Source organism: Nicotiana attenuata, unplaced genomic scaffold, assembly GCF_001879085.1.
Source record: "Nicotiana attenuata strain UT unplaced genomic scaffold, NIATTr2, whole genome shotgun sequence".
In the NCBI taxonomy this organism is placed as follows: Eukaryota; Viridiplantae; Streptophyta; class Magnoliopsida; order Solanales; family Solanaceae; genus Nicotiana; species Nicotiana attenuata.
The window spans coordinates 417,932-444,980 of NW_017670433.1; the positions used below are offsets into that span (position 1 = coordinate 417,932).

Sequence of the window (27,049 nt, forward strand, 5' to 3'; positions counted from 1 at the left end):
TCAGGATCAACTGATAATTACATGAACAATCTTCATTTTGTACATTCCCACTTACACAAAAGGCAAAATCTGCCGAGTTTTCGCAAGGCATTGTTGAATAAACTATGATCCATCACATTGTTAGATGCAGACTGCAGCATCTGGTATCTAAATAAGAGAAGATTAGACCATGTAATGTACTGAAGGAAAATAGAAAAGAAGAATAAAGTTTCCTCTATCGGTGCTAGGTGACACAAACTGTATCTATGGTGATATCTTTGCATCTGGTATGTACTTGGCCTCACGCGTGCCCTCACTATACACTTGCAACAATTTCCCTACAGGCGGATCTTACGGTTCAGGCACAAAGATGGTTGGAAAACCTACTATAGTTATCTACATAGAAGACATCAAAATGCCAGCTTGATCAGAGTCCTTATGTACAAAATACCTCTCATAAGATTCGATACTTTTACTGGCATCTTGACGCCTATTTCCTTGGTAAAACCAGGTTTATAGCTTTGCTCAACAAGATAGTCTTTTCTTCACTTTGACCTTCTCTCCAGACTTTGAACTTACATGCAGAAGGAGTCTTCTCAACCCAACGTTTAAGCAATGACAGTGAATACTTTTCATTTTGGCCAGAAATATGCCATATACGCTTGTCTGGATCCTCAGCTGCAACACCCAATTTGGCCTCATCATCACTACTCAAATCAATAACTTCAATCCTTTCCAGCTCCTGACTTTCTACTTTTTTTGGTCCCATATTAGCATACATTTGCTGATTCACCTTTAGATCATTATTGCTAATAAGCGAAGCATCTACTTCACTTTGAGAAGCTGCTTTAAGCTCTGAGATTTCTTGCAGTAAGGATGTTTTTGATCTGTTTGGATCAGTTGCTGTGAACTGATGAGGCTCTTCTAAAACATTAATTTCAGCCTTTTCTTCTGGAGAGTATGCATGATACTGCTGTGCGTTCTTTTCTGAAAAGTTAGAAAAGCACTATGTTACAAAAACGATTTTTATTTACAAAAAGATATAGAATATTTTCCAAATTGGTTCTGTAATTTTAGTTTGAAAATGCTTCAATGTTACCCACTGCACGCATCATTTTGTACGCAACAGGAAAAATAGCTTTAAAGATTGCTAAACTTGGAGTTCTACTTGTCTAGTTCTATGCAAATAACCAAATGTTCGGCAAAAAGATTGTCAAGGGGATAGAAGGTTCTTTAAATTGTAAAACACAAACTATATACATATGAGCAAATACAACTTTAAATCAATTCAATTGGCTAATCTGAGCTACCTAAAACAATATATTGTAATTGGTTTTAATATTACAAAGAAAATATGGAACTCAAATATCAAGGTAAGAATTTCAAAACCGATGGACATTTTGTCTTCTTTGGTGCCGCTGAGATGAGAGCTAGTAAAGGTTAGATAAGAGCTCACAAATTTTCTTATGAGGCTACACAACAATTTCATCAAAGAAAAAGAAATTCATCAAGTTCTTAACCTCTAGAATATAATCATACCTGAGTAAGTTTCTCTGTCTTCCTCTTTACCGTTGACAACCTTGGAAGGGGTTGTCTCATGTAAGCATTGATGCTCCTGCTCGTCATGGCTCTTGTGCTCAGCAAAAGGTTCAAGCTCTGCTACATCAGGAGTCACTGCGGGAAAATTTTGTAGCAATAGCGACTGTTCTGATGGATTCTCTAGACGCTTCTTTTGTTCCATATACTCACAAAATGTAAAGACAAAAAGGGGTTAAGGCAACAGTTTCCTTGTTTAGAGGAATGGGTCACACCTCAAGCTCTAAGGAGGGGAAAAATGACTAGACACAATGAATAGAAACAATGATCCACATAAGTCGTACTGGCAAGTGTTCACAAAAAGCTTTGGTTCCAACTCCAAGCCAATCTTCTGGCCTTAGTTTTTTTTAATTACTCTATTACAGAATACATATAGCTGTTATCCCTTCAATTTGTAGTTTGGACAGGGCAGAAAAGGATATCGGTATCTCCATCCTTTCTCATTTGCTTGATCAATGAGTTTCTTCAACAAAGACAGCTTTCGAGCAATCCACTGACATGGAAGGGGAGGGGGTAAAATAAACCAATAAGTACAAAGGTGGGATCAGATATCTATTGCAAAACATATAGATGAAAATATAGCAATAAACAGTTGGCATTGGCATTTTCATGTGACTTTGGACAAATATACCTGCACTGTGAGCTTTTTAAGTAACAAAGTCAAGGAAATTGGAAGCATGCCAAATATAAGCAGGTAGAATACAAAGGTGCTTGATACTTGTGGAGATAATAAAGCCTTTTCTATCTGGTGCTTTACAATGATATTTTACCCATACAAGGCATGCTTGAATGTTGGATGTAGAGCATCAGGGCCGTAAAGGAATATGCAAGCTATTAAAGGTTGGATGTAGAGCATCAGGGCCGTAAAGGAATATGCAACGGTAACATGAAAACATAAAAAAAAACATAGACATGTAGAAAGTCACTCTCTCATCATCTCCTCCCCACTAAGATATTCATTTATGCATGGATAGATATATAAAAGCATATTCATACAAATTATTAGGACGAAATTTACTGAAAACGGAACCCAGAGTCTTAAGAAATTAAAAAGTTGAGGGGAATGTTAATTCTTACAAAGCAGATTGTGAACCAGTCTAAAGTAGAAGTTACATAGCGTCAAATATGAGCTTGCAAATTAAAAGAGCAAGAGCTTAAGATATTGTGATCTATTTTGCACGATCATATCCTGTAATCTCACAACAGTAGAGGTAAAAAGTACATACAGCTAGAACCTGCCGTATTCAAGCAGGGGCGAAATAAACTACCATGATTTTAAGAATATTTTACTAAGATTGTAACTGTACATGCTTTGTGATATCCTCGTGGAGAACTCTAGCCCTTTGTTCGAGCTCCACCTGCAAAGCAGTATCCAGGGTTATGGTTATTCTAAAGAGAACTGGAATATACATGAATATGCATGTTGTGCCAAACTCAGAGATTTATGCTTTTGTGTTTTGTTTTTTGTTTTTTTATAAAGGTAACAGTTATTCATCAGCACAAAGCTTGTGCTGGAAATCACAATTACAAAAAAAAAAAAAAAAAAAAAAAAAAAAAAAACCAGACCTAGTTATATCTGTCCAAGATTCTTCTTAAAAGGACTCTAAAAACTGTAATGAAGTCTCAGTTTCATCTACACAAATCTTTACACCAAAAATGAGAGGACAAAATATGTTAAGCTTAATTTTCTGTAAAGAACTCCTATTTTCAAAACACCTATCATTTCTTTGTAATGAGATAAATATAGAAGGATCCCCCACATATTAAAAATAGAACTACAAAGAAAGGTTCATGCAATGGTAAAGGAGGAGATTTGCCTCACTGTTTCACATGGGCAAGAGTGCACCATCCTATCTACCCACTAATCAATCAAATCGTTCAGCTGACTTTAAACAGTTGTTGTGAATAATATGTTCCACCTTCAGTTCTACTCTATCTTTAATACTTGCAATTAATGCACTTCCGAACCAAGTCTCGTCTTTGTTCATTTACAAAAACTTATCCATGTTAACATATGAAGATGACAGGAACTACATATATTCCCTTGTTTATTTCCCTAGCTGCTTCCCATAACTGGCCATTAAACCAGTTGGACATAAAAGATGCATTCTGCCATGGTGATCTCCTAGAGGAAATGTATATAGATCAACCACCTGGTCTGTTGCTCAAGGGGAGTACGAGAAAGTTTTCCATTTGAAAGAGTCTTTGTATGGTTTATACAATGAGCCCTATATATAATACATATTCTACTCCTGCTACATATAGGACTAGGACATATTCTACTCCTACTACATATGGGACTAGGACATATTCTACTCTTACTACATATAGGACTAGGACTATTTACACATAACTATTGTTACACCCCATGTTTTCGTACGTGAAAGTACGCCATAAGTAAATTGATGAAAGCTCAGAAATGAGATGTTATTTAAAGTTTCATCGTAAGTTAATCGACGTAGACTCGAACAAGATTATTTTGAGGATATAAGTATTACGCTATTTCAAACAAGTGATAAGTAAATTCGTGAAGGCGAGAGGGTAAGCGAATCGAATAAAATGAATTTCGTCGAAGTTTGACATTTTGAGATAAAATACGGTCCAAGCTATAATACCCCGTATTTATGGACTAGTGCCATACAAGGTACCACATGACCATGATAGTAAGGTGTATAAAAAGTAAGTAGTATTTTAAGTAATTTGAGATAATTCTTAATTATGTTGGTAAGGGATTAATTATTGATTTGAGTGGGAGGTTAACAAATTAATTAGAAGTTGTGGATAATTATCTAAGTGAGATTTGGATAATTATTGGGGGGGGGGGGGGGGGGCAACTATCCACGTGGGATTACGAAAGTGTGGCAACAAATTACCAACTATTCTTATGCTTAAGGAGGTGGTGGCACAATTTAAATCCATGTGCACCTTATCTCATTTTTGGGTTGAAAGATTCTATTAAGAAGCCCTCTCTAAGTTCACAAAGTGAAAAGGCTTATGACTTTATGAAATTACAACAAAAATGCGGATGAAGCTACAACAATGTGGATGAAGATTATGACAAAGTGCGGATGAAGCTACAACAAAAATCCATACGAGATTACGTTATATAATAGCAACGTGACTTGCAATTCTAAGGGAGTACGGTACAATCTTTCTCAAAAATATCATACGGATTTTTCCCTACTGCGATCCGCCATTACGTGTCTTTTTCGCAATTGACGTATGTTAGATGGATTGTCAAGAGAATCGGCTCAGGTATGTTAAGGCTATCCCTTCTTTCCTTTTGGCATGATCCATACGATACAAACGAAACGAGCAAATGCACAACTTCCATAAATGACTCTATTCATAGAAATGCTAGAGATGTGCATGTTCTGGATTCCCCATGTGTCCTATTATTCTATCATCTGGTCATAGGTCTCAGAAAATACATAAGTTGATAAAGTTTACTTCATGATATTAATCAAAGGCATAATGATCTTATGACATTCCGAAAGATTTTATTGACGTACTTCTCATGCATTGCATTCATTTATACATGTACATTGACCCATGACCAGATGGCGTTATATACGCGTATATATGTATATATATGTATATGGGATATGGAAAAAGGTTACGGCGTTATATACGCACCACCACCTGATCACCTGGTATACATTGATGATTTTGCCCACAGTGGCCGAGATGATATGATGGGATGCCCTTGGAGGCTTGATGATGTTATGTATGCATATACCTATGCATGGTATGACATTTATACGCATATGCATGGCATTATAAATATTAATGATCCACAGACTTATTCAGACTTACATGTTGAGTCTTTTACTCCATGTTTCTCTCATGTCTATTATTTACTGGTTTTTATTCCTTACATACTCGGTACATTATTTGTACTGACGTCCCTTTTGCCTGGGGACGCTGCGTTTCATGCCCGCAGGTCCCGATAAACAGGTTGAGAGTCCTCCAAGTAGGTTATCAGCTCAGCAGAAGGTGTTGGTGCGCTCCATTTGCTCTAGAGTTGCTTATTTGGTCAGTATGATTAGTACATGTATTGATTGGTATGGTGGGGCTCCGTCCCGACCTTTATGATATTATGTACTCTTAGAGGCTTGTAGACAGATGTCATGTATATGGATACTTGTATGGCCTTGTCGGCCTATGTTTTGAGTATATAAAGGATCATGCCGGCCTTATAGGCCCGTACGTCATATGTAAAAGTCGGTATATCATGTTGGGTCATCCTATGTCAAGTATTCTCTCATGCTTTATTCTAGTTATCTCATGACAGTCTTTCCGGCTCATTTACCTATGATCGTATGATTCGAAAGATACGTTATGTTGGCACTCGGTTGAATAAGGCACCGGATACCCGTCGCAGCCCATCAGTTTGGGTTGTGACAACTATCTAACAGTGGCTAAGGGATTCACTCAGGCTTATGGAGCGGATTATCAAGAGACATTTGCCCCTGTTGCTAATATGAACACTATTAGAATTCTTTCATCTTTGTGCAGCTAATCTTGATTGGGACTTGCAACAGTTTGATGTGAAGAATACATTTCTTCGTGGAGACTTAGAAGAAGAGGTGTATATGGTGATTCCTCCTGGATTTGATACTGCACAAAGTCAAGGAAAGGTATGCCGATTGAAGAAAGCCTTGTACGGACTGAAGCAATCCCCTAGAGCTTGGTTTGACAGATTCTGCAAAGCAATGATCTCCTTTGCTTACCAACAAGGCAATGTTGATCACACCCTCTTCATAAGGCATCGTACAGGTAAATTCACTCTTCTTATAGTTTATGTTGATGGCATAGTAATGACAGGAGATGACAAAGAGGAGATGGCCCCGATTGAAGAAGTTGTTGGCACATGAATTTGAGATCAAGGATCTAGGAAAATTGCAGTACTTCTTGGGAATTGAGGTTGCTAGATCAAAAAGAGGAATCTTTATTTCTCAGAGGAAGTATATTCTGATCTTTTGAAAGAAATTGGTATGACAGGTGCAAACCCGCAAAATCGCCCCTTGAAAGCAATCACAAGTTACAAAGCGGAGTTGGAGAGTCAGTCGATAAGGAGAGATATCAGAGGTTGGTTGGAAGACTCATTTATCTCTTCCACACTAGACCAGACATGGCCTATTCAGTTAGCCTAGTGAGTCAGTTCATGCATGATACCCGAGATCCTCATATGCAAGTTGTCTTTCACATTTTGCGGTATCTGAAGTCTGCTCCAGGGAAAGGTCTACTTTTCTCCTAACATGATCACCTCCAAATAGAAGCCTTTACAAGCGCGGATTAGGCTGGATCTCTGGATGACAGAAGATTTACATCCGATTATTGTACGATCGTAGGAGGAAACTTGGTTACTTGGAGAAGCAAGAAGCAAAGTGTAGTTACTCGATCAAGTGCGGAGGCATAATATAGAGCTATGGCCCAGGTGTTTGCGAACTGCTTTGGCTACAAAAACTACTAGAGGAATTAAGACTGTGTGAAAAAGGAAAACTTTCCTTGTATTGAGGGCAATAAGGTTGCCATCAGTATAGCTCATAATTCAGTCCAGCATGACCGAACAAAGCATGTGGAAATTGATCGACACTTCATCAAGAAAAAAATTACAACAGGTGTCTTGAGTTTGTTTCATGTGCTATTGGAAAAACAGTTAGGTAATGAGTTTACCAAGGGTCTCAACAAACGGACTTTTCATACACTAGTTTGCAAGTTAGGCATGTGCGACATCTTTGCACCAAATTGAGGAGGAGTGTTGATTGGCTTAATTATTAGGAAAGATTTGATTCTGATTGAGAAAGGTTTGATTCTGATTGATATTTGATTTTATTCTGACTTATTGTAATTTGACTTTAACTTATTTTCCTTCCTAAAATAGTCATAGGATCTAGTGTATAAATACCTTTGCTTGGGGATGTAAGAAATACATAGAAATACAAGAAGCCTTTTCTTTTTCTCAAAAATCTATAATAACCAATACATATAAGAATCCTATTCCATGTGGGACTCTATTTATTTACACAACTACTAACTATCTAAGAGAAAAGGAAGCCAAAAATGAAGTGGACAGCTTGCTAGGCAGTATGGGGCAGAGAACCAAAAATGAAGACAATAGCAAGTAGATTTAATATTTGCTGTGTCTCTGGAAACCACAACTGAAAAATACCTCACCACCCTCTCCGCAAGTAGAGATTCATTTTACATCATTCATAATACGACAAGGAATCTTCACTCGATTCTAACAAGTATGCACAAAATTCTTCACACAAATTCCTCCATTACCGTGTTATTTTACAGTCAGACATGTTTTTCTTTGTAAAGGAAGCCAAAAATGAAGCGCACAGCTTGCTAGGCAGTATGGGGTAGCGAACCAAAAATGGAGACAATAGCAAGTAGTTGTAATATTTGTTGTGACTTTGGAGACCACGACTGAAAATACCTCACCACCCTCTCCGCAAGTAGATATTCATTTTACATCATTCATAATACGACAAGGATTTAGAATCGAATGAAGATTGTAAATCACTTAGCTATTCCTGGATTCTCTATTGTGATTTGAGATACCAATTTATAGCGCTAAGAGCAATAGAGATGAGGCTGGGAACCACACTTTCTCTAAGGTGCAACTGGAAAGAGCACTTCTTTTTTTAGATGATTCAACTTTCTTTTGGGTGAAAATTTCTAAATAAGACATTTACACATGAAAAGGTTTCTCGATTAAGATCAAAGGTAATAGATATGTCAAATAAAAGGCAATAAAGCACCTACCACAGTAAGCTTTTTAAGTACGCCAGCTTTCACCTTCTCTCTTAAATCTTCACATTCTTCCTGCCAAGGAAATGCCAAAAGTCAAAATACATTTAAGGGACAGCCAAGAAGGCTCCTTAAGCACACAAGAACACACGTAACAACTTAAAATTTTACAAAGAGTAGATGCTCTGTTCTATGTTGAAAGAGGTTCACGGACAGTAGGGATAGGTATTCATTAGTAGTAGTGCAACTACAATTCTTCACAACTACACTACAGTTCTCCATAATTATAGTACTCCAGTTGCCACCAAAATTTGAAGTAGTGGAAATCCAATCAGTTTTTGCAGTTCACAATTTGAAAATTTTAGTAAACTGACAAGAGTTTATCCAAGGCAAGATCGATGGACAACATTTAATATCCGTTGAGTCCCACATCGGTAGGATTTGGTTTTCTTGGTCTCCCCATATGGTCTTGGACAATCCTCACCTCACAAGCTAGCTTATGGGATTGATAGGCCAAAGTCCATTTATCATGGTATCAGAGCCAAACTCATCCCAATTTATTGTTAGATGTTGGTCCCCCATTTATGTTGTCCATGCTCCAGTTTGCATGCCTGGGCGTAGGGGGTATTGAGTCCCACATCGATGGGGTTTGGATTTCTTGGTCTCCTTATATAGTCTTGGGCAATTCTCACCTCATGAGTTAGCTTTTGAGGTTGAGTTAGGACCAAGGTCCATTTATCATAAGTTTTTGGATGAGATGGTTACACACTTCAACATGGTATCAGAGCAGGTAGAGGCTCTGGGTTTGAGTCTCACTGCGACCCAATATTAAAAAGAATTTTCACATGCTTGACTCATCAAAAAGAATCAAGCTCGCACATGATGCGGCGTGTTGAAGACATAATAAGTAAATAAAAGTGTGCTCTCTTTAACAGCTTAAACTTTTAGAATGGTCACACACTTCAACAATATCTTTCGTTAATGGGAACGATTGTGCAAGTGCCGTGTACATTTGCTCCTTAAAGTAACAGCAGAATTCAGTGAGGCTTCTGAGCGGGCAATGGAGAATATTCTGAACCATTGGATATACTAGTAGCTGCAGAATCCTGTAAAAGTTCTAGAAGGTAATTAAAGCGATAGAACTTGAGATCAAGGAGGATACCGATGTAAAATCATCATCTGAAAGCATGCTCAAGCAAGTATCTCTGAACGTATTTGAAACTTGAAGAACAGTCTCATTTTTTCCCTTACCAATTGAGCCTTGCTTGATGCCTGATAATGCAAAGCAATATTGGTATGGAAAACTTCAGGTCTTAAGAAAGATGTAAAGAAAGAAGAGATTTGAGAATAAATTGCGTGATTATTCCCGCAAGCATGTTGAGGTTTATATAGTGTTTACAAGTAATCCTAAAAGGAAACAGAAGTATGCAAGTAACCCCCCCCCCCCCACCCCCCACCCCAAAAAAAAAAAGTAATTCCTAGTAATTCCTATTCCTTTTTATTTTTTGATAAGTCTAGTAATTGCTATTCCTATTTACGTACTATGGATTCTAAACCTTTGCTATATATACAAGGAATAGGATCTTATCATATTAATAATATTCTAGTTCTTAACAAAAGATAATGGTCTAAGTATAAGTCGGACCAGAATAACATCTCTATGATTTTTTTCTTCTTAACCCTTTCCCCAAATTATTTAAGTTGCTTAAATCTTTGGTTTTCCGTCCTTGTTTAGCCGAGGGTCTATCGGAAACAGTCTCTATGTCCTTCCAAGGTAGGGGTAAGGCTGCGTATATCCTACCCTCCCCAGACGCCACTTGTGGGATTACACTGGGGTGTGGTTGTTGTTGTTGCTTCAATCTTTGGTTTGTGTCAGTTTAGTTTCAAGCTTTACCTTCTCAAAGACAACTATTTTTCACAAAGTTTCGGTCTAGCAGCCAATAAGCTGGAGTGGGCCATGGTAGACCAGGGTCCAGATCTAATTTCAAATAGAGAGAGAAAAAAAAGCTAGCTGATTTATTACCCTCTATCTAAATCTTGGGGGGCGGATTTAGTTGTAGCTGTATTGTGCAATGGCTTCTCAGCATTTCCGGAACAAACAGAGATCAGCTGTACAAGATACTAAAGAACTCAAGAAGAACATAAGTTCTTGAACAGATTTTGCAAGGGAAGTGTAAACAGAGAAATATAGAGAGGGAACCTGCAAATTCTTTATTCGGATCTACAATTCAATTAAGAATCGAATTTATACACAAGATGATTCCCTGGCTAAGGCCCAAAGCAAATAATATCTATCACTAAGGGTTGGCTGTAGCAACCTTGGGTGATGGCGAGACAATCTCAGCGTTCAAGTGAGTTTAGGCGAATCCCATATCTTTGAGATGATGGTGGGGCAAATGTAAGTGAGGAGTGAGGACACCGAGTCCTAAGGGGGTGTATGTGACATTATAAGCAAATTCCACATTGACAAAACACGGGAGAAATGTTGGGTATATAAGGAAGCAAGCCTTAGAAACTAACTAATGACAGGTTTTAAAGTTGTGAGGGCCAAAGCCCAAAACAGACAATATCACTAGTGGATTGGGCTCAACCTTGAGGCCATTAAGCTTCAAAATTAGCAGTGCAGTCATAAAGAGTTAAGATGCTTGAACAAGTTATCCATGTCATGAAAACACAAATTATACTAAGCAAACAATCTTAAGGAAATATGGGAACAGCCTAGTCAAAAATGATATCATATTAGCAAAAAGTTGGGAAGAAAGTATCCTCATCATGCATTTTTCAGACTTCTGCATAGCATTCTACCAAAGGGGTGTCAGCAACTAAATAAAACTAACCAAACTATGAAGTTGCTTGTTAAAACAACCTGTGATTTGCACAAGCTGATGAGAATTTCTCTGGCTGTAATCGCATGGATCTGACTTCACCCGAACAAAACTTCCTATAATTTTGTTTTCATTTGATTGCAGCAGCTTGATCATCTCCAGAACCAGGCTCTTCTTCAAATAGACAAGTTTGATATTTTCAGGGACCAAGGCTGCAAATTGACTCGGAGCTGGAGTAAGATACTTCCTTGTTGGTTTCTTGTTTGGATCTGACTTTTTGCCCATTTCAGAAGCCACCAATATTTCCCTGTCATCTTCTTCAAGATCATCATCAAGCTCCACTTCTTCCGAATTCTCCTCATTTTCGGCAAAGTGTTCTTCAAGGAGTTTATATATTCTGCCTATGTTAATCTTTTTCTTACCTAAGACTGTTTGTAATCTAGCATCACAAATTATCCTTCTCTTTTTTACTGGATCACAAAGATCATGTTTTTTTACATAGTTATTTATTAGTAAGGACACATCATGTTGGGATAATTTTTCACTAGTATCTTGACCAATAAACTGAAGAAAGTCAACTAGAGCTTTTGACCCCCATCCAACAAATTCCTTTTTCTTCGATTTGACTTTTCGTTGCAATTTTTGTTGCTGAAGCTTACATCTCTTCTTTTTACATCCTCGCTTGTGAGGTTTCCCATCATTCCAACCTTCATAGTCAGAAACCAGCTGCTCATCCTCTTCTTCACTACCTTCATCTGAATTAGAGGTTGGTTGGTACTCAGTGTCCCTGTTCAGTCGATTTTTAGCAGCAAAAAGACTGCTTTTGTCAAATCTTTCTTTTTCCTTGACTGTTTCATAATACTCTCTAAATAGGCCTTCATATGTCTCCCGGTCTCTAAGGTTGACACTTTCCTGGAATTTAATAACCATTCACACAGGAATGACAATCAAATACTTACCAAGAAGAAGGTAAACAAAAATGAGCAAAAGAGAGAAACAAGATAATAGCAATAATAAAAACAAGACTCCTGTAAATACATGTTACCATTTAGATGATTGTAATGAGTAGAGAGAAGTAAAATCCATGCAAAATCTACTTGTCAACTTGTTTTCTTGATAGAGACAGTAATCTGTGTAATTCTGCATATGCACCTAGGTGCCTATTTACAAATAATAAGTTCATTCTTCTGGTAAAATTCAGGACAACTGATCAACATTAACATGTCAACAGTAAATGGCATTATCATACATAACACTTTCTTAGCTTATCTCCATAGTGTGTAAACTTTCCTTTGAAGGATATCATATTTAAGCGTACATCGCGGAGTTGTTAAATACAGGGCGAATCACAATAGTTAGTTATAACTATTGTCACCTCACTTCTACTTTGGTAGCTTCCTTCAGTAGCTTCCAAAGGCAACCTGGGAACAGTGGAAGAGTTTTGCTACCAACTAATAATTGCTCTACCTAATAATTTAACTGAAAAAATTGCTCCATCTAATAGGTGCAAAACTAGCTAATCACTATAGCCATACTCCTTTTGTTAGCTCTTTCTAGAGCAATACCATTACCAAGCTTAATTTAGCTGTTAAATAGACGGTGTAACACAAGTCATCAATTACTACAACTATCACCTCACATGCTGCTCGATAGACTACACTTGCTCAAGTGACAGGAAGACTAACATGAGAAAATTTTAGGAACCAACTACATGATTATTTAACCCAACACCCCTCAAATTTAGCTAATGATAGTCCCATGCATACATCCTTCTTCTCTTGTTAATTCTTTGTAAAGCCACCCCCTCAGAGCAACGCTGGAAACTTTCCTAAAATAAACTTCAACATTTTGCTTTTATTTCCTTCTCTTACGAATAAAAGACAAACGTATTTGCTTTTCTAAAATGTCATACTGTGAAGCTTAGAGCTCTAGGCATTGACTTATCGAATTTTGTCAATTTTCCATGAGTTGCACAGATAACATTCCAAAACAACAGTCAGCAATTAATAAGTAGCGAAACATGTAATTTGAGAAATAAAGGCATAATTGTCATCCATACCCCTTCAGAATCAACATCCATGTTTTCTTCCACAAGTAAAGCAAGCTTTAAGCAGTCATTGCAGAATCCATACTTCCCTGTAATACGGGCAAATTCTGTATAAAGGATGCAGCGATTGCATACAGCATTTACACAGCAATAACAATGATAACTTGAACTTCTGTGGCAAAATAAGCAACTGTGCCATCCTGGAATATAGTAAGAACGTCAGTACTTTGAGCCAGCTATTATCAACATGAAACAACGTTGTCACTAAGGAAGAAGATAAATAATGGAAAAGTAAATAAGAACTCAAACCCCACAAATTCCAATGTAATCTGATGTGTTTCAGATAGACGTGATACTCTTATGTACTTTTGAGTTTCAGACAATCTTAGTTGTATGGATAAATAGAAGACATATCTTGGCCCTCGGGCCAAAAAGTTGAATTACACTCTGATTATCTTCACTGCAGCAAAAAATAGTAACAACCCTCCCTCCCTCTCTCTCAGTGTACCTGCGGGTAACTGTTTTCTATCTGTTTATACAGATATGGCGAGACCTTCAAAACGAATAAAATTACTAAATTACTTAGCCTGATGATTGTAACGACCCGACCGGTCGTTTTGAGCGTTGCACTTTGCTCGGTAATTTACGGGCATGAGTAGCTCCGTATGATGTATTATGACTTATGTGAATCGTCGGTTTTGGTTTTCAGGTTAATCGTAATCGAATTGGAAGAATGAATTTCACTGTTGAAGCTTAAGTTGAAAGAGTTGACCAAGTTTGACTTTTTGTGAATTTGACCGCGGAACGGAGTTTTGATGGTTCCGATAGGTCCGGATGGTGATTTTGGACTCGGGCGTATGCCCGAATTTGCATTTGGATGTTTCTAGAAGGTTTCGGCACAAATTGGCGAAAGTTGGAAATTTGAAAGCTTGGAATGTTCATAAGTTTGACCGGAAGTTGACTTTGATGATATAGGGTTCGGATTATGGTTACGGGAATTGGAATAGCTTCGTTATGTCATTTGGAATTTGTGTGCAAAATTTGAGGTCATTCCGAGTTGATTTGATATGATTCAACACAAGTTTTGGAAGTTGAAAGTTCAAAAGTTCATTAAGTTCAATTTGAGGTGTGATTCGTGGTTTTGATATTTTTAAGCGTGATTTGAAGCCTCAACTAAGTCCGTGTTATGATATGGGACTTGTTGGTATGTTCGAACGGGGTCCCGAGGGGCTCGGGTGAGTTTCGGATAGATTTGGGTTGTGTTGCGCTCGTTTTTTATGCTTCGACGTCGTTTTTCAAGCATAAATGATACCATATTAAGCAAATGGGCTCCAATTTCTGTTTTGATTGAAGCATTAGGTCCGTATCGTAATTACGGAGCCATAGCAAAAAGAATCGTCGAATTTGGACATCGTATGAGGGAATTATGCTCATTTTAGTGTCGAAGAAGAGAGCTGGTGCTGGTGTTTCGCAGATGTGAAGTTGGGCCCGCATCTGCGACCCCGCAGGTGCGCAAAGTGGTCCGCAAAAGCGGAAATGACAGCTGAAAATGCGCACGTGCGGAGTTTTTATAGCAAAAGCGAGAATCCCTGTGTATAAAAAAATCAGATTGCGTTATTTTGGTATTTTGAGCATATCTTGAGTTCTAGAGCTCCGATTGAGGTGATTTTCGCGGCGTTCTTCTCGTCTTTTCATGGGGGTCAGTATCTAACTACAATTTTTGTATTTTAATATGATCACAGAAATTTATTTTTGAATTAATCCATATTTTGATTGGAGAATTGGGGATTTTTATCAAAAACTTTTCTAAAGTGAATAATTGAGTTTGAACATCGATTCGGAGTCGGAATTGGATGAAACTAGTATGGTTGGACTCGTAATTGAATAGGTTGTCGGATTTTATGAGTTTTGTCGGGTTCCGAGGTGTGGGCCCGGGTTGGACTTTTGGGATGATTTTTGGGCTTTGATTAAAGATTCAACCTTTATCATTTGAAATTTTTTCCTTGGGCTTTATTTGATGTATTTGAGTTGTTTTTGGCTAATTTCGAGCCATTCGAAATTCGGTAAGCGCGGGATGGCATTTTGGAGCGTCGTTTGGCCTGCTCGGTATTGGTTTTTGGCTTATTCGAGGTAAGTAACACTTCTAAACTTGGTGGTGAGGGTATGAAACCTCGAATTACGTGTTATGTGATTGGTGTTGAGGTGACGCACATGCTAGGTGACGGGAGTGGGCGTGCACCGTGTGAATTGTGACTCCGTTATTTCTGTGGTACTATGTAGTTACCTGATCTTACCTGTAACCATGAAACTTCTACGTTCTTGAGCTATTGAGCTATGATCCATGTTAGAAACCATGTCTAGGCTACATGCTTATCCTGTTGGGACCCACAGTGGTCATTTCTGCTGTTGAATTATCTGCTTTCATTGCATTACATACTCAATCATACGAATTCATATGCATATCATATCTCAGTCTCTGTTACCATTTATTGACACATCATATCATTATTTTTTCATGGCATTGTGAGCCCGAGAGATTTGAGAGATTGATGACTGAATGAGGCTGATGGCCTGAGTGTGAGCGATATTATGGGATCGGGTTGCACACCGCAGCATGTTATATTGATTATATTATGGGATCGGGCTGCACGCCGCAGTATGTTATATTGATTATATTAGGGGATCGGGCTGCACGACGCAGCAGGTTATATTGAATTGTGCCATGATTGGCTTGATATAGCGCTTGGGCTGAAGGAGCCCCTCCGGAGTCTGCACACACCCCCAGTAAGCGCGGTTGATTATATAAGGGATGGATCTTCCCTGGACATGGATCTTGTCCGAAGCATTTATATACCTGGGGATGGATTTGGCCCTACTCAATAGTGAGTGACTGATGGTCAACTGATGTATATATTCCGGGATGGATCTTCCCTGGGCCGGATTGACCATATACAGTACTGAGTGGTTGAGCATGATGAGTGAAAAGTGTGAGACAGTGAGATCAAGTACTCCGAGGGTGTGAGTACATGAGTTCATCACTGAGGTACATGGCATTGACATGCACATATGACATACATGCATAGAGATTCATTTACTCCTCATGTTGTACGGTATCACGTCATTCATGACTTCTCATACATATTGACATATGGGCATAGTGATATATGTTACACTGGCTACCTGAAAGGAAAAATGGAACATCTTATTTATTGTTGAAAGGATTTTTGGGAAATTATTGTTATCAAACTTACTCATATTTTCGACGATTTCGGTAAAGGATTTGGGCTTTCACTGATATACTTGAAAAGCAGAACTATTTTTCGAGAAACTATGAATAAGTTGAGCATTTCATCTCTGAATTACTTCTTTTATTACTTGCTTTACGTTGTTATGAACTGTTGTTGGATATTGGTGTTGGACCCGACCTTTGTTCTAGCTCGTCACTACTTTCAACCTAAGGTTAGGTTTGTTACTTATTGAGTATATGGGGTCGGTTGTACTCATAGTACACTTCTGCACCTTGCGTGCAGATGTTGGCTGCTGACATTGCTGAGATTGACGGGAGCTGGATTTGAAGATGTACCGGTGTTCCGGTCGTAGCTGCCTCTTACTCATGGTAGCCTTAGATTCCTAACAATTTGTTTATGTACATTTCGAATAGATGATGTATTTATTTCATACCAGCTTTGTAAACTCTATTCTTAGAAGCTCATGATTTGTACTAACGGTCCTTGGGAAATGTATCAGTTTTAGATATTTTCTTTCATTTAATTGTCTCATTTATTTTATTGAAATTGGATAGTTGTTAATTAGCTTATCTAGCGGGCTGTGGTTAGGTGCCATCACGACTAGTTGGATTTTTGGGGTCGTGACAATGATAAATAAAAAGTAGGTTAAGATCAGAAAATAAATTTAAGAAAATAGATGATTTCACTATGCCTGTGCACATTGGTGAAGAAATACAAGCTTTAGGAAGCTTCCCAGCAAAAATATTACAATCCTCCTATGTTCAGACAATTTGCAGAAAAAACTCAGAAAAGATTAGCATGTAACGGTGTTGCTAAAGGTGAAAAATAGAAATGCACCAATTTCCATGGAGCTTTTAGTACAAAGCTCTACTAAAGCAAGAGCATGGTTTAGTTAAGTTTAGCACAAATATAAGGAGTTTGGCATGATTCGAAGTTAAACTAATCATTCTGTATTGTATACCTGATACCTCTAATTTGCGTATCTACTTGGTAGTGTATGTTGATGATATAGTTTTCACTGGCTCTAGAAGGTATTGACAGCTTGAAGGAACATCTCTTTCAACATTTCCATACCAAGAAGCTAGGTAAGTTACGATACATCTTAGGTATTGAAGTAGCTCAGTCCAGATCAGGCATTTTCATCTGAAAGTATGCTCTCGATATACTTGAGGAGACAAGGATGATAAACTGTAGACCTATCGATACACCTATGGACCCAAGTGACAAGTTTCTTCCATGTCAGTGGAGCCTCTCAATGAACCTAGGAGATAAGGGAGATCATTTGGGAAATTGAATTCTCTCAATATAAGACGATCTGATATCTCCATTTCAGTGGGTATGATTAGTCAATTTCCAGATTCTCCATGTGAAGCTCATTGGAATAAAGTAGCCTGTATTCTTCGGTATATTAAGTCTGCTCTAGGAAAAGTGCTACTTTATGAGGATTAAGGACACAAGAAGATTCTTGAGCATACAAATGTTGATTGTTGCCGAGTCTCCCTTTGATAGACGCTCTACCTTTGGATATTGTGTTCTAGTTGGAGCAAATTTAGTATCTTAGAAGAGCAAAAAGCACCTTGTGGTTGCAAGATCCGTGTTGAAGCGGAATATCAAGCCATGATTGTTACAAGTTGTGAACTAATAGGGATTAATCAATTACTGAAAGAATTAAGTTTAGAGAGACCACTCAGGTAGAACTTATTAATGACAATCAAGTTGCACTCCACATTTCTTCAAACCCAATATTCCATGAGAGGATACGCACATAGAGATTGGTTCAATTTGCGAGAGAAGATACTTTTGTCACAAGATTTATGAAATCCAATGATTAGCTTGCTAACTTATTTATCAAATCTCTCCTAGGCTCTCGAGTTAGTTATACATGTAAGAAGCTCGGCATATATGACATGTATGCACCAACTTAAAGGAGAGTGTTAAGTATGTACATACGGTTAGTAGGCCCACATTGGACAAGTGTACATTACTAACTCTCAAAACATATGTATAAATAGATAGAAGCGCAAGGTGTAAATACCACGCATTCCCATATATTTTTCTCTCTCATGTTCTATATTTCTATATTTCTTACAACAACAAACCCAGTATAATCTCATAGGTCTATATTTCTCAAAACTTGGATTATTTTATGAAGAATCACTCTAAAGTGTTTTTCCACTTTGTGCCTTTTATGTTGAAATCAAAACATAATTCAATGTATCTACCCATATACCGAGAAGTTATAATGCTAAAGAATACATGAACTTTGTTTACTCATAGCTTCTTGCTCTCTCTTGAGATGTTCATTCGTCTCAGCGACTTCATCCAAGCATATACAATAAAGTAAGCAATACCTAATATAATGCGGGCCAAGTCATTGGAGTAGGAGATCAGTCCATATTGCTCTTTATTTTAATGAATACATGGTTGATGGCTAGAAAATGAATAGCTCATTGCCTAAAAAGTACTATTCTTTTTCATTTTTCACTTGACTATTTGAAATGAATAACTTAGCAAAAGAAGAATCTCCAGACACAAAACAAAAGAGAATATTGCAGTATCAGATTTGCTTGAAGAAAATAGAACAAGAGCTTACGGCATGTCCAGCGTCCATCACTTGTCAAAAATGAGTCATCTTTCCCCACACATCGAGGGTGATAAGCTTTCAGGCATCGCCTGCCAAACCATCAATATGTTTATTAAACACTAAAGAGAGAAAATTGGTCATGAACCAAGTTGTGTAGTAAACTGCAGGGGCAAAAAGGTAAATTAATTAAAATGCATGCATACTTCTTTAAAAGGGAAATATAGTCCCTAACAGAAAGAGTGAGAACGATTAAATTAGCTGAATGCTGCTTTTCTTATGGACTGCTTGTAGAAAACCTTTTTATACATTTGTCAAGTTAGATCACGAGCTTAGTTATTACCAATTAACTCTATCAATACTTTTGAAGTAAAAGAGGTGTCATACTCTTTAATGCATACAAGTTATTTCGTCTCTGCTTTGTGGTTCACAATCCTCAACATGGTTACAGTTGTTCTCTGGGGAGGGAGAGACAGACAGAAAGAGAGAGATGTATGGAGTGTTTGGATTCATACATGTCAATTAGACATGGAAAAAATGATACAAAGGAACCTAGTATACGTTCAACTTGTTTAACATTTTAAATTTGGTATTTATTTGAGTAGCAAGAAGAGCAAGAACAACATCACTTATTATTGGCGCTGCAAATTAACTATCAAATTTTAGGCTAATGCGTTGCTGGTACAATTTTGTTGTTTATACGTCAAATAGGAGACTGTAAAGGGATACTGACTGAAAAGATGAATGGATTGCTCGTGTAGACAATCTATATGACGAATCAGATCAAGATCCTCTTTTGATTCTCGAGAATTGATGCTTTCATTGATCAACGAGACAGGGAGGGTGGAGTTCTTCCCCCAATTTTTCCGTAGGGTCATTCTTGAACCAAAGAAATTCCAAAAAATTTGGATTGGTAAAACCAAATAAAATCCAAATTATTTCTAAGAACCTGAACATGACAACCCCACTAAAAAGTCGAATTAAATGGTCTAACATCTGCTGAAATATAAATCAGCTTTTTTTAAATTAAAAAAAACATCAACAACAACAAATCCAGTGTAATCCCACAAGTGGGGTCTGGGGAGGATAGTGTGTACGCAGCCTTACCCCTACCTGAGAAGGTAGAGAGTTTGTTTCTGATAGACCCTCGGCTAAAGGAAAGATGAAAAAAAAAATCAGTAACAAAGAAGAGCCTTGTGCAAACAGCACCATAGGAGTTCAAGACGACTCCACCCAATATTGAGCAAACTCATTCGAAATTTTAGTATGTTGCGTAGTTTCCAACTTGGCTTGGTTCTAGGACTCTCCTTAGTCCCTAGATCACTTCCAATACACCTTCTACACTTATTGCCATGTACATGTGATATAGTGCTAGTCCACAGGCTCTTTTACCATGTAATACATTACTTCTAATCATCATCGGCGTACTTTAAAGTCTTAAAACCTTATGAAACTTTTAGGGACTTTACAATGGGTTAAAGAGAGAAGGTCCAATTTTTGTCTACTTTCATCCCTAGAGATTTTCCTAGGAAAGTCTCAACACTTCCCTCTGTTAGAGAAATTTTATCAGAGGTAAGAAGAGGAACATATATCTTCTACTTCTACCATTCCCCACTACTCTTATATTTTAGATAGTGCTCCCTATTGTCTACTACAATAGATCCCCACATTAAATCTCTCCAAAAGTTTGGACCTTCTCAGTATGGAATTGTAAGTACTAAGCACAAAGCATAACAATAACTCAAACCCTAACTACAATTGATTAGCGAAACTGCCAAATCACTGATGAATCTAGACATAGACTTTCCTCTCCTAATAAATAACCCCCTTTTCAACCCTTGACAAATACGGTATCAGAGCCGAATCTCCCTCATTACGATGGTAGGGCAAACCTCAGCGAGGACGCTAAGTCCCAAGGGGAGGTGAATGTGATGCCCCTGATGGAGGGGGGTCTGATGAGGGCGGGTCAAGCAGGACTGGCAGGCTTCAGGTTGGCAAGCTTCTGAAAAAGGAGTGCACATATCACCTTGGGCGAATCTCACATCGAAATGGGATACAAAAGTGAAGGCTCGATGATGGCATAGCCCAATGGACAAATCCGTGCAGGCCTAGGGCCAAAGCGGACCATATGTGCCATAGGCTTGACTCGTAACAAACTTCCTCTCCTAATAAATAACCCCTTTTCAAACCATCAAGGTTAAACCCCAGAGAAATAAATAAGCCCGAAAAACTTGCAAACTACTCTTATTACTAACTCTATAAACCCCATAAACCCTCAACCTACTGCAATGAAACCAAGCCTTTGATAATCCTAAGCAAGTTGAGAATACAACTATAAACGTTGTTCTATCAGCTCACTCCTTAAAACAAATACCACCATTCAAGACAACATAAATACTAGGAAAAGATTCGAACTCTATAAACCTAGAAGATGAAATGACAAACAAAAATTGGCTGTCCAATTTTACTCCTTTAACTTCTGAAGATAAAATTAGATTATACAGAAACCCGAAAAATGCTCTAATCGTTAAGGTCCTGGGAAGATAATTGCGGTATAACTACCTTAAATAAAACGAAAAAGAGTCAAAACTGTCCCTAACCTATTTGCTGAGGTATAAAAATACCCTTCGTCCACCTATTCTGTAAAAGTTGCCTCCAACGTCAACTTTCTGGCCCCCAAACCCTGAAAAACTAACGGTCCTATTTTGATTAAGAAAATTTTTTATTACTTATTATGAGTCAATTTCCTATTGGATTAAATTAAAACCTCACCCCACATCCACTTATTAGCCTACTCCATGATCCAAAATATCAATGCCCGACTCATGATCTGCTTTTTAAAATGCCCTTACTTCACCTCTTAACTTCTCCTCTACCATCATTGCCCTCCCACTCCACATTATCTCTAATCATCCTCCTCCATGGCCAAAGTACAATAACTCACCATTGCCGACAGAGGACCACCATTGGCTTCAACTTTCAGATCTTCACCCTTCAACACCCACTGATCTCCCTCTCTCACTCAGATTTTTCGGCCTTAATTTAATTTTAATTAACATCTTTTTATTATATCAATTTTCTGAGTGAAATCTAGTATTCTTTGGAATTAAATTAATGGTTTATTTTAAGATTTTATAGTTTAATAAGTTATCTTTCTGCCAAAGCTATATTTGTTGTGCCACCATGTAATTTTTTGGAGTTAATTGAAATCATGTGAGCATATTAGCTTCACAGTTCGTCGGGTGATTTGGTTGGGAAACTGTCAGCGGTGATTAAGTTGGGGAAGATGAACAGGACAAGGGATAGGGTACCAAATAATGAATTAATAAAAAGAAGAATATAAAATTTTGACAAACGAAACCTAAATAATGATTGGATCATGAGTCGGGCATGGAATCGGGTATTTAAAGGGCTAAAAAGGGTTTAACGGGTTGGAACGGCTAAGATGGATCGTGAGTTAGTTATTTACGGATCAGATCTGGGTTAGAGCGGAATTTTTAATTTTGACCAATAAGCAATTGCCACGTCATATATAATAAAATACTTTTTAATTCAGCAAAGGTCCGTCAGAAATAAGGGCATGAATGTGCCAGATTTTTAACGGTGAGGGCAGTTTTTACAAAATAGGTGGACGAAGGGTATTTTAAAACCTAAGCGAATAGGTTAGGGACAGTTTTGGCCCTTTTTCGTAAATAAAAAATTAATTCAATCTGGAAACCAAAAAAAATTAATTTAACCGATCTTGGAATTATGATTTCTATCTGATTAACTTTAGCAAGTCTGAAATTTATACCAAAGCCTTGCATGGGCCATGGTTCATACTTCACAGATAACAGTTTCTTGACAGTACAAAAATGGGAACCAACATTTGCCGCCTCATATCAACACTTTATATCATATATAGCGATCTGGGCAAAGACCGACAGACCTCCCCACAAAATTTTATGACTTAGAAATCCTTTCTAAAATAGGATTTATGATTGGATAGTTACTCAGGATCAATTACTGCACAAAGTCACGTCGAGGAAAATATGCTTGAATATGCATCCAGGTGCCATTAGAAAATCCTGTACTAACTGCCCCCAGGGCCTAGCTCAAGTGGCAAAGGGTGGTGGATTTGTGTCTTAGGTCACAGGTTCAAGCCCCCACACCATGCAAAGCAAAGCCTGGTATTTAAGTGGAGAAGGGTAGAGGGGCGGGCCCATTATCCACCGAGTTTCGAAGAAAATCCTGTACTAACTGAGGTTTTTATTGTCCGTCATAAACAAAAGATCTCTTACAAGGGCTTCAACAACATTTGTCTTAAATGTAAAAGGCTAAGTCACTGTCATAGAACTCTAAATTGTCCATATGTCCAAGAAACAAGCAAAACACCTCCAAATCTAGACACTAATCCAAACCTGGCTCTAAATCTGATAATGTACAACACTGAAGAACCACAATCAGATTGTGCTTAAACTTCAAAAACAATAAAGTAAACCATACTACAAACTACAAAGGGTAACTCTAGCGTTAGTTCGAAAAGCAAAGAATATAAATCCAAATCTGACTACTTTTACCCTAATGAAGTAACGGGAACTAATAACGCAGTACACCATAAACCTACTACTCAAGAACACAGAAACTTTGAAACCCACTGAGTCTGAAAAGAACTCCATACAACCTGAGGCAACAGTCACGAAAGGAGTGGAGTGGAAGAAGTCCCAGCAACAACTACCTTCATCGAAACAACTACCAAATAAGAGCAACTCAACCCCAAAAAGAAATAGCAACTCGACAAACTCCCTCGTGCTAGCCTCCAACCCCAATATCTATACACCACCCCAACTCAACAATTTTAACTTTATATGTAGCACCAAGGGTATGGCCTAGTGGTCAATGAAGTGGGTGAGAACCATGGAGGTCTCAGGTTTAAATCCCGGCGGAGACAAAAACACTAGGTGATTTCTTCCCATCTATCCAAGTCTTAGTGGATAGAGTTACCTGGTACCTATTGCTGGTAGTAGGTGGCAGGTATCCCGTGGAATTAGTGTGCACGCAAACTGGTCCGGACATCACGATTATCAAAAAAAAATCCCTGTTGGAGCTAGGAATGAGAGGCAATCCCTCAATCCAGATTCAAATCCAGGACCCCTGGTACCCTCAGATCTTAACAGAAGGCCTATTGAATGGTATAGCCAACCTGAACCTGAACAACTTGACCAAGCTGCTTGGTTGAACCTCCTCTTCATGACATTCCCAACACCAACACCTTCCTATAACCCAAGATCTCAGCTCTCGAACAACTTCCACCTCTGGAGTCTGGCTCCACCACCCAAACTGTAGCAGAGGATCCACTTCTGGGCATTCTTTTGTATGGACAGAAACAACACTCCTACAACCCAATGGAAACCAATGTGCAACAGAACATGAACAACTTTGCAATGCCAATCCAAACCACTCAGGTCAATTTATCTTTGCAGCAACCAAATGCCGCAGCTCCTCAAAACAGTCAAGCAGGTCCCAGCCGGCAACAACCACGATCAGATCAATAAATAAGCGACAAGAACCTCATCAACCTAACACAAGGCAGGAGAAAACAAAAACAACTCGAGCTTCCTAAATTCTGGGATGAGCACCTTATCAATAGTACCATCAATAAACCCATTTCTCACGTTGAAATTATGAGCGGGATCAAAGGTATGTGTACTAATAAAACTAACATTTATAATTCTATCCTTCCATGGTACTCCTTAGCACCTTTTTGCTTATGGCATAATTGGCTTAATAGAAAACAACAATGTATTTGATAATAATAAAGATAACATTAACTTCAAACAAATTCTTACTGAAGCTATTGAGTTCCATACCCTTGCAGAAAGGTGTTCAACTTTAAAAACTATCCATTTCAATGAATATTAAGTGGAACCCTCCAAAAGAAAACTTCTTTATGCTTAACACGGACGGGGCGGTGCAACCTAATTCTGAAACTGGAGGACTTGGTGGGTTTATACAAAATCATAAAGGATTATGGATGAAAGGCTTCCTTATGAAAACAAGGAAAACAAATCTCACAGGAGCTGAAATCCTGGCTCTACTATGAGGACTAAAAATGGCTCTTCAATATAACTTCACTCCTTTGGAGATTAATTCAGTTTCAAAAGAGCTTGCAAGTATGCTTAAGATTGACTGCTAAATACTCACATATCTTAACTGATTGTAGGTTCCTCGTGACTAGACTTGGTGAACCAAGCATATATATAGGAAGGGAAGCCAGGCAGCGGATAAGCTTGCTAAAACAAGGTTCAAGCAGAATGGAGAAGAAGTTTTTTGATTCAGTAATAGAATATTTTGACTCAGATTTAAAAAGGACTATTTCACTAGAAAAGTCCCTAGTTGTAATATGATGCAGTAAGTAATATGTATGTATGTATGTATGTGTGTGTATATATATATAGCTGCACCTTTGTGTTGCAGTCAAGCTAGCATTCTTGGTTAGCCCCACTTGCCTTCCCGTGGGAACTTGTTGGCTCTGTTCCTTCTTTTACTTGTTTAGTAGGTCGTGTTTGTTATGAATCTACACACGCTACATGAACTCTCTCCTGTCAAAGTTATTTATTTAGTTTGGTTATGGACAATGTGGAGTTAAGGTTGTGAATATGTTAAGCTCTATTTGTGATGAATACATCATTTGATATTGATTAAGCAACTTTGAGTATTTATATGAGTTGATGAATGATGAGATTGTTGTTAATAGTTGGTTCACTAAGTGGGCAAGCACACTCGGTGTCTGTTATGGTCCATAGCTTAGATTGTGACAATTTTTTACATGAAAATTATTTTAACATCTTATGTGATTAAATTTAGAAATTAGAAGATAGCAAATGCTGCTTCGCTTAAAAAGCCTAGACTCATTAAATGGTTAAATGAAAAAAGAAATGTACTTAATGGTCTAAGGTCAAACCATTCAAATTCAGACCTCCGTTAAGTGAACACAAACTGAGTATAAATCCTTCTTCCTTTTAAAAGAGACAGTATAAGATTCACCAACAATATTAAGTAATGAGACACAATAATATTCACGGTACATTAAACAACTAATGATAAATTACAAGATTGTTGGAAGAAAAAACTTACCCATAATCACATATTAGCAGTTGGCCACCATCTTTGCAAACAAAACACCAGTCTTCTGCTATTTCTTCCTTCCTCAAGCTCTTATTTTTCTTCCTCTTCGTCATCACTGTTCCAAAAACTACTTTAGCTCATAGAATTAAGAAACCAGAATGCAGGTCGAGATCTCTTTTTTTCTATTGCAAGAGAATTAGCAATATTACATGCAGAACAGTATATAGATCAAAAATAAAACAAAAAGAGAAGGAACTTGAGACTGATAATTACATGGATAATCACAATCATAATACAATAAATGAAATGTTACTAAATAGAGAAAAAATGTTACCCAATACTTGTGCTGGTGGGAGTTAGCAGCTGCTACGTAGAATAGTCGAGGTGCACGCAAGCTGGTCTGAGCACCATCCTCATAAAAAAAAAAAAAGAGAAGAAATTTAGGCAAGAACTATGCTAAGAAATAATCAGAAAATAAACCAAAAAAAAATGCAGATATGGAACTATTTAGCCACCCATCAAAGGAAAATGATAAAGGTGGTGGCTTTGATCAAAATTCGAACATCAGAACTACAATGCAGTATGGCTAGCTAAATCAGGTTTACTTTAACAGCTAAACAAAACAAAACCCAGAACCAAAATTAACATTTTTTTCAATTGAAATGCAGGAAACTTTACCGTTTGTGAACTTGTGATAATTGGGTTTTTGAGAAAACGAGCAGAGCAGATTCTGCAATGTGGTTTTGATGAGTACTGTAGGTAAACAGAGGAATAATGATGATTTGTACAAATGTAGAAAAAATCGTGAAATGAAATACTTCTAAGGATTATTACAAGCAGTGAGTTAATTTGGTTCCTGTTTGACTCAAAAGATACTAATTACTTTGTAAGCGAAAACAATCAA

General features: G+C 37.7%; 1 protein-coding gene across 2 annotated transcripts; it reads right to left on the reverse strand.

Annotated features, from left to right (window-relative positions):
• On the reverse strand, positions 1-27,049 carry LOC109239327 (uncharacterized protein At5g08430-like). Of its 2 annotated transcripts, none has more exons than XM_019405875.1 (12): positions 26,824-27,049; positions 26,480-26,545; positions 26,155-26,260; positions 19,051-19,130; positions 13,222-13,409; positions 11,204-12,074; positions 9,500-9,609; positions 8,353-8,412; positions 2,883-2,933; positions 1,998-2,068; positions 1,519-1,733; positions 1-966 (listed from the first exon to the last, which is right to left on the reverse strand). In XM_019405875.1, exons 3-12 carry the CDS (start codon positions 26,256-26,258, stop codon positions 470-472), a joined length of 2,247 nt encoding a protein of 748 aa, XP_019261420.1. In that variant the 5' UTR covers positions 26,259-26,260; positions 26,480-26,545; positions 26,824-27,049; the 3' UTR covers positions 1-469. The 2 variants fall into 2 exon arrangements, with proteins under 2 accessions (XP_019261420.1, XP_019261421.1); XM_019405876.1 differs by having other exon boundaries at positions 26,480-26,557.

Coding starts and splice junctions, on each gene's coding strand:
- LOC109239327 (XM_019405875.1), bottom strand. CDS start 26,258: ATGACGAAGAGGAAGAAAAATAAGAGCTTGAGGAAGGAAGAAATAGCA. Junction 19,131..26,154: donor CTGCTAATATGTGATTATGG/GTAAGTTTTTTC, acceptor ATGGTTTGGCAG/GCGATGCCTGAAAGCTTATC. Junction 12,075..13,221: donor TGGATGTTGATTCTGAAGGG/GTATGGATGACA, acceptor ATTAAATTCCAG/GAAAGTGTCAACCTTAGAGA.